Source organism: Furipterus horrens, unplaced genomic scaffold (assembly GCF_987537825.1).
Source record: "Furipterus horrens unplaced genomic scaffold, mFurHor1.1.pri manual_scaffold_13, whole genome shotgun sequence".
NCBI classification, from domain to species: domain Eukaryota; kingdom Metazoa; phylum Chordata; class Mammalia; order Chiroptera; family Furipteridae; genus Furipterus; species Furipterus horrens.
Genome location: NW_028327183.1, coordinates 56,556,473 through 56,564,551, shown reverse-complemented (window position 1 = coordinate 56,564,551; position 8,079 = coordinate 56,556,473). Strand labels below are relative to the sequence as shown.

Genomic DNA, 8,079 nt, shown 5'->3' with positions numbered 1-8,079 from the left:
TACAATAAATTAGATTTGTTGATTTTACTTTATTTCTGTGGTTACTAGAAAATGAGATTAGCCCTGGCCCTGTGACTCAGTTGGTTAGAGCATCGTCCAGATGTGCCAAGGTTGCGAGTTCAGTCCCTGGTCAGGGCACAGACGAGACAACCGGTGAGTGCGAAACGAGTAGCAAATAAGTTAGAGATAAACCTATAACTAGATTACCCTTAATCACACTCTTAATTAAGTAGTTAATCATGTTAGATTTTAAACCTGGATTAATCAGTAATGGACAAGTGGGGGAGAAGGAGAGGGGAAGGGGAGCTAATCATGTTAGTATAAAACCAGTTTTCTTTGTCTACTGCGTGTGTACATGCTCCTGGCTGACTGTGCGCCCAACTCTGCAGACTCGAGAATAAATGCTTCGCTTTGCTGCCAAAGTCCTGTGTCCCGGTGATTTATTGTGAGCATTTCTCACACCATATAGAAACCATTTTATGTTTACATTAGAGAAGTCTGGGTTCTGACACTGCCCTCCACGGTCCTGGGATCTGTCTCCTACTTCAACAGGGTTTGGACAGAACTGACTAGGGACCCGCCTTCTCTCCAGCCACCCTCCAAACTCTTTTCCATTCACCACCTTCGGACCCACCTCAGCCATCCTCAGCCTCCGAGACCAGCCAACAGACTTCTTTACCATAATTCATTGCCAATGAACCATGAGCTCCCAAATTTGTCAGAATTATTCCACTAAGGTCGAGGCTGCCATCCACTGCCCAACCCACCTGCAACTGCAGGCCTCCCACACCTCCCTCCTTCTGGGTTTCTGCTTTGACAGGGACAATGTAGCTCTGCAATGTGTGGGCCACTTCTTCCGAGAGTTGGCCTGGGAGAAGCTTGATGGTTCTGAGTGTATCTTAAAGCTGCAAAATCAGCGCGGGATTATCATTCTTTTCCAGGATGCGCTGGAGCCTTCCATGATGAGTGGGGTCAAACCCAGGACGCCAGGGAAGCTGCCTTGGCCTTGGAGAAGCCCCTGAACCAGGCCTTGTGGACCTGCAGGCCCCACTCTGCCCACACAGCCCCTCAGCTCTGGAACTCCCTGGAGGAGCAGTTCCTGGATAAGTAGGTGAAGCACATTAAGAAGATGGGCGATACCGAGCTCACCTCCCAGGCTGGCCACCCCCAGGCTGGGATGGGTGAGTGTCTCTTTGAATCGCTCCCCCTCAAGCACTACCAGGGGCCTTTGGAGCCCAGAGCCCTTCGAGGGCCCCTCTGTACCCCCGATGTCTGCCTTTTGCCTGAGTCTCTCCCTGAAATCACTGAACACCCTTTGAACCACCCTGGAGTCCTCTCCGATGCATTGGACCAAATGGAAACAATACAGTTTTTGCAGCAAAAAAAAAAAAGAAAAAAAAAATTGGGGTTGCATTATTTGTTCAAAGAAATCACTCAGGGATCATTTCAGTGAGCAAACATTCGGAGATTTTCATTACATTGAACTGAGAGTCACTTTCTAAACCTTCTCCTTGACTATACCTCACGGTAGAGAAGACGGCTATATCTTCCGTGTCTCATGACAATATGTGAACTACCTTTCCTTCCCTGTCGGGGTCCCCTGGGATAGTATCGAGACTTGAAGCCCCGTGCAGGCAAGGTGAAGAAAACAGCGCCTGTAAGACCTGACTGGAAAACTGAGAAAGCTGCGTGAATACATGCCTCGATGTTATAACCGGTGGGCCCCCTGGGAATTGGGCCATGTAAATGCTCTATGTCCTTTGAACCTTGCCCTGTTCTCTTACCTCACTTGATCGCTTTATCATATCAACAGCAGAGGTTTTAAGTTTAACTCAAAATGAACTCACTCTCCCTATTTTATGGCCATTTGAAGTCTTTTTGTCAACACACCCTGACCTGAGGAACATCTCAACTTTCCTTCATCTGTTATCCCTGAACAACACCTGTTTTCTGTAACCAGCACTGTTTAACACTGATTGATGAGCACTACGTGCATGCTATAGGCCCTTAATCTGACTGCAATCAATAAAAGACCTTGTAGGAAGGCAATCAAGGCATTAGTCTCTCTGACATATGGTGGCCTTCTCTCCCCTAGCACAAGCTACCTGGGAAGTCTGCATTTCATCTGTGACACCAGGGGATCTCTGCATGTTGGGGGTCCCCAACACTTCCCCAGAAATAAAAATGTAAGTGTGGATTTAAGTTCTCTCCCCTCCCTGGCCCTATCCCATCACTGAATCGTGTGACCCACATGATCCCAAATCTGTCTAAGAGCAGGATGGCTTGTGGGCTTGTTAGGGATAAAGAAGCAAGCCAGTGACTCTCAAACCAGTAGATCATTAACAGATGAATCATGGAAAAGGGGCAAGGAAATGACATTCCGCAGGTGCTCACACATATCTCTGGGATCAAAAGGAGGAAGATTGTTGTCACCAAACACAGAGAAATGGAAAGATATAGCTAGATAACTTTGCAAATAAGTTGGAGATGACTCCAAAAAACCTCCGCTGCCTTGTGGCATACCTCTTCAGGGGAAAGGCTAAGGGAGTAAACCCCGACAGAAAATCCGGAGCCGGAGTCCCTAAGGCGGTTTGACGTTGTAGTCAACACCGGCAACTCCTGCGGCGCACCTGAAGCCAAGCTGTATTGACTCCGTCTTTCCCTTGGACCCTTCAGCTGCGAAGAGAGGGGGGGTCTGCTGCATGGGCAACAGCAGACCCTCCATATCACCCTGTCCAGGCTCTGTATCTTCAGCTTCACTGGAGAGGACACTCCAGCATCATCGCAAGATGTCGATTCAACATGGGAGGAGACAGATACCGTGTCACTCCCGAGTCGGACTGCACAGCCATTCTCGGCGGTGCAGATAGACTCTCAAGAAGCTACACCATCGTCTCTCGAGACGGACGGCTGCCGACGACGACAGTAGGACTATAACTAGGTTACCCTTGGTTAATCACACCCTGAGTTAAGTAGTTAATATGTTAGATTATGAACCCGGATTAACCAGTAATGGAGAAATGGGGGAGGAGGAGAGGGGAGGGGGAGGTAATCGGGTGAGTATAAAACCAGTTTTCTTTATCTACTTCATGTGCGCATGCTCCTGGCTGGTGGTGCGATGACTCTGCCAACTCGTGAATTAACGCCTAGTTTTGCTGCTCCAGTCCTGTGTCCCAGTGTTTTATCCTGAGCGTTTCTCACAGGCTGGTTACAAAATACTCAAACTTGTCTACAAAACTGCTGTCGGAATGTTGGGCATGAAAGCCAAGTTATCACTTTTTTTCATGTAAAACAATTATTTTCTTTTTCTTTTCTTTCTTTTTTTCCACCATCATTTATCCACCTGTACCTTCCCCACCTCCGCCTCACCTCCCCCAAGCAATTACACACTGTTTTCTGTGTCCATGAGTATAATTTCTCAATTATAGTCAAGGTACAATATTATATTAGTTTCAGCTGCAAACACAGGAATGAAACGTTTATATAGCTTATTAAGTAATCTCCCCAATATCTCTGGTACCCATCCGACACCATTTACAGTCACGACAACATTATCAATCATATTCCCTAAGCAGTATTTTATTTGCACCCTACTAATAAGTAGGTCCCTGGGGGAGGGAGGCCTGGTGACCAGCTCCTCACACGACGCTGATAAGGATGCAGCCGCGGTCCGATGCCAGTTGCAGAGACAGCGGTCAGGGATTCTTCAGTCCCAAGGGGAGGTCTGAATGAGCTTCAGCACCAAGTCCCCTACAGAGCAGGGACGTCACGCTGGGAGAGAGAGTCACCGTGAACACATTCAGGTCAGTCTCAGAGGTGCTCATCCTCCCGCAGCCCCCCTTGTGCTCAGGGCGTGCCACTACGAGAGCCCCCGACACCCAGCTGTGCCCCTCGGCCCAATGCCCCCCTTCCTGCCCTCAGGGTCTCACTGTGAGGAGCTGGGGGGGGCACAGCGGGGTTCCAGGGGCTGCCGCTGCCTGAGGGAGAACATGACAGCAGAGCTGTGGGCAGGTAAGTCCCCCTCACAGGCTCCAGCCTCCACTCTCCCGGGGTCCCAGACAGCCCCTGCCCGCACCCAGACTTACAGGCAGCCTGGGCGTAGCTCTCCCTGATTCACTGTAGGGCTCTGGGAGAAATGGGGGACACAGGGTAGGGGGAAGGCTGTATACCATGACCCTAAGGGAAACCTGTACCCCGAAAGTGCAGGGAAGTTTCCAGAAATGTAACTGAACACCCAGGGTATGATCAGAAAACATGGGGGAAATGCATGTGCAGCCACAGCCTGTCTGGATGTCTGCCCTCAGCAGGGACCTTCCCCTCTGACCTGTGACAGCTGGGAATCAGTCCCTGTCCCTAGTCATCAGGGATAGATTTGTCCTCCACTGTCCCACGGGCCTCACTCAAGAGTAAGTGTCAGCGAATAGGGCCGATGGGCACGCGCCCGTGTGTGGATGCCACGGGCCACTGACCAGGCACAGCACAGTCCCCCCTGGGCTTGACCCCCACGGACACAGGACACGCAGCCCGCCCCTGCCCACCTGAGCGCTTCCTCCTCCACGTCACGGCTCCAGCGGCCGCCGCCCCAAGGAGACCCAGGAGAGTGGCGATGGCCGCAGTGATGACGCCGGTCTGAGCAGGGGGCTCTGCGAGGGGCAGGAGAGAGGCCAGCCTCAGGCCCGAGTCCTCACCCCGCTCAGGGACGCCCCGAGACGAGGCGCTGTGCCCACGCCCCCTCCTCACCCCATCGCAGGGTCAGGGGCTCCGGCAGTGCCCCGTGCTGCACACGGCACGTGTATCGCTGCTCCTCCCCAGGGGGCACCGCCACGGCCGCCCACTTCTGGAAGGTCCCGTCCCCCGAAGGCCTGGTCTCCACCAGCTCCATGTCCTGGGTCTGGTCCTCCCCATCGCGCTGCCATGTCAGGGCGATCTCCGCGGGGTAGAAGCCCAGGGCCCAGCATGTCAGGGTGACCTCACGGTCAGAGATGGGGTGGCGGGTCACGTGTGTCTTTGGGGGCTCTGAGGGGCAGGTAAGAACATTCGGGAACTTTGCGTTGGTCATGGGACACTCCAGCAGCGCTCACATGACCACCCTGAGCACAGACGGGACAGCTGGTGTGGAGGAAGGGAGCGCACAACCCAGACACCAGGCTGGACAGAGGCACCTGGATAGTTTTCCACTTCTTGGAAAGTTCCAGAATCAGGGCGAGAACCTAGACTAGGCATCTGCAGGCTCTAGGAGAGAAGGCAGACTTAGGTGGCGGCTGAATGACTTCGCAAAGCCGGGGCCAGGCCGCCAGGTCTCAGTCCCAGAACGAGGAGAGCATGAGGGTCACCCAGTGGCTGCAGGGTGTGAGGGACCCGCTGTGCGCTCTTTCAGGGAGAGGACGGGCCCCTTATTGTCCTTCAGAGAAAGTGGGGCACGTGGGTGAGTCACAGCATAAGGAAAGCTCGGGATCTCTTCCCTGTCCCCACCAGGAGGGGATCCCGACACTGACCCCCTTTTCCAACTCTGGCTGCAGGAGGGCCCCACCCGCCCCCCAGCCGAGACTGAGACCCGCGCCCCGGTACCTGCCCGCAGCAGCGTCTCCTTCCCCTTCTCCAAGTATATGTGGAGCCAGCGGTTGCAGAACGTCTGCATCTGACGCCCCCAGTGCTCCACTTGAGAGTCCGGCACCAAATTGCGACCCACGGGGACTTGGACCGCCGTGGTCCCGGAGCTCAGGTCCACTTTCACTGAGATGTAGTCGGTGCCGTCGTAGGCGATCTTTCTGTACCCGCGGAGGAGGCGCAGGTCCGACCCCAGGATGCAGCCACACATTTTCTGGACGGTGTGCGACACTGACCCCGACCCTAGGTGAGTCCTGCTCACTTAACCCCGCCCCCAGGACAGGTGTACCCCCTAACCGACTAGTCCCACAGCTTCGGGGAGACCCCGGCCGGCCCGTGGGGAAGGGGGGTCGTGCCCCGGACCCGGTTGCGCGTGGCTCACCGTCCTCGCTCTGGTGGCTCTTCGCGCGCTCCCTGTTCAGTATCGCTCGGAACAGCTGTTCGACGTCCGTGAGTAACCGCGCCCAGTCGTTCCACAGCTGGGGGTCCACCTGCTGCACCCACTGCCGCTCCAGCCACGGTTCCCGCGGCACCATCCTCGGGGTCGCGGCGCCGCTGTCGTACCGCATGAACTCCGTGTCGTCCACGAAGCCGACGTCGACGAACCGGGACTTCCCGCGGCCCGGTCCCGACACGAAGGTGCCGAAGTGTCTCAGGATGTGGGTGCCTGGGGGCGGGAGGACGCGCGAGCGACCCGGGTTCGGGTCGACCGTAGGGGCTGCTGGACCTGGGGACGGAAAAAGGGGGCGGTGACTGAGAGGACAGGGCGGGAGAAGGGGTGGGCCGCGGTCGCGGTGGAAGTCGGGGGTCGGGGTCTGGGGTCCGACACGGGGTGCTGGAGCGCGCCTTCCCGGGTCCCGCGCCCCCGCCGGGTCCCCGCGCTCCTGCCCCGCAGAGGCCGTTCCCTCCCGACCGCGCACGCACCGGCCCAGCTCTCGGTCAGGACCAGGGCCCCCGAGAGCAGCAGGAGCAGGGGTCGGGGCGCCATGACGCACCCCGAGCGTCTGGGGAGAAGGAATTCGGGTTCTAGGTGAGACCTTAATACCCGGACCCACGGTGACGCTGATTGGCTACTTAGAGTCCGGACAGCCAATGGGAGTGAGAGCTGCGTGAGCGTCATAAGTATCCAGGCAGAAAGACCCGTGAGATGCAGAGGGGAAGCCCGGGGGATATAGGGACACCCCAACAATGAGAGTCTCCTCCGCAGACCCGGTGCTTTGGCTGAGACCCTGAGAGCCAGGCCTGGGGACCCCGGACGCTGCCCTGACCCCTCCTCTCGCACGGAGATCTCTCTGCCCCCCTGTCTCCCTGAGTTCCGGCCCAGCGAGTATTTCACTCAGTGACTCTAACATTTTGGTTTCAGAACATGTGTACAGTCTTACAAAATAATTTTGTTTGTGTGGTTATATCTGTCAATATTTACCGTACAAGGGATAAAACAGAAAATAATTTATTTAGAATAATATTAATAACCTATGTGTTAAATTATTTTTTTGAAAAATATCTATTTCCAGAATACACAAAGTAGTGAGAACAGTGGATCTGCTACACTTTATATTTTGACAAGCCTCAGCGCCTGTCAGCACCATTGGAAGACCAATGGACTTTCACATCTGCGTCTGCGTTTAACCTGTTATTCTGGTGACCGTGCGTGGAAAAGTGCACAGCCTCACACACACACGCAGGGAGAGCACTGTACTGACCTCTCAGATGAGCGCGGATCCTCGTCCCCGATCGTTCACCGAAGCTGCGCAGGCGGTAGGTCCTGAAAGGCTCCGTGCAGAGCGGACCTGACGCCGGACAGTGAGCACGTCCTGTTCTGTGACGTTGCTTGTGCGGCCCCTGTACTGACGCCTGGTTGTCTAAGGGTCGTGCCTTGTTTCCCCGGGTGATGGCATCTCCCAGTGTTGGGGCGGTTAGTGACACGTTATCAAAGAGTCACCTTTGTTCGTTTCACCGCAGGTCCCACTGGAAAACTGTCAGCGCCGGGAAGCTGCCTGGCTTCCACGGTGAGACAGATTCTCCAGATCCCTGGTTTCCCCCTTCAGAGCTTCCATTTTATCAAGACAAGTACGGTCAGCGGTCAGTGCCAGCTGACTCTTCTTCAGGGAGAAGCTGACACTCGTGTTTGGGAACGTGTGTGTCAGGTAACCAAGCCTCAGGAGTCCCAGTTTCTGTGTCACCCACACTCTGAGTGAACATGACATTCCATATAAAAGAGGCTGCTCAGCCCACACAGGCTCCTGTCCTTGGCTCATAATACTCGCGAAGGTAGCAGAAGTGTGTTTGTGTGCTTTCCCAGTCGGCATAAGAAGTATTTTATTTTTTTATTCTCTGTGTTCATAAAAAACAGTTAATAAATTAATCCATCTGTATAATGAATTCAGGATATATTTATATTCTTTTAAAAAATTTTTTTCTTATTCAATTAAAGTGGATGTACAATATTATATTAGTTTCAGGAGTACAACT

General features: G+C 54.2%; 1 protein-coding gene across 4 annotated transcripts; it reads right to left on the bottom strand.

Annotated features, from left to right (window-relative positions):
- Positions 1-3,558: 3,558 nt before the first annotated feature.
- LOC149995534 (HLA class I histocompatibility antigen, alpha chain G-like) lies at positions 3,559-6,655 on the bottom strand. 4 transcript variants are annotated; one of them, XM_090259696.1, is made up of 7 exons: positions 6,532-6,655; positions 5,990-6,274; positions 5,569-5,850; positions 4,741-5,016; positions 4,539-4,643; positions 4,086-4,126; positions 3,860-3,977 (listed from the first exon to the last, which is right to left on the bottom strand). In XM_090259696.1, the coding sequence occupies exons 1-7, from the start codon at positions 6,593-6,595 to the stop codon at positions 3,918-3,920; spliced, it is 1,113 nt and encodes a 370-aa protein (XP_090115822.1). In that variant the 5' UTR covers positions 6,596-6,655; the 3' UTR covers positions 3,860-3,917. The 4 variants fall into 4 exon arrangements, with proteins under 4 accessions (XP_090115818.1, XP_090115819.1, XP_090115822.1 ...); XM_090259692.1 differs by lacking the exon at positions 4,086-4,126 and having other exon boundaries at positions 3,559-3,977; XM_090259693.1 differs by lacking the exon at positions 4,086-4,126 and having other exon boundaries at positions 3,559-3,977; positions 5,569-5,838.
- Positions 6,656-8,079: the final 1,424 nt, after the last annotated feature.

Excerpts from the sequence above, each read along its gene's own strand:
- LOC149995534 (XM_090259692.1), bottom strand. The coding sequence starts at position 6,595 with ATGGCGCCCCGACCCCTGCTCCTGCTGCTCTCGGGGGCCCTGGTCCTG. Across the intron at positions 4,644-4,740 it reads GCCCCTGACCCTGCGATGGG|AGCCCCCTGCTCAGACCGGC; the intron begins GTGAGGAGGGGG and ends TGCCCCTCGCAG. Across the intron at positions 3,978-4,538 it reads GTGGAGGAGGAAGCGCTCAG|GCAGCGGCAGCCCCTGGAAC; the intron begins GTGGGCAGGGGC and ends GTTCTCCCTCAG.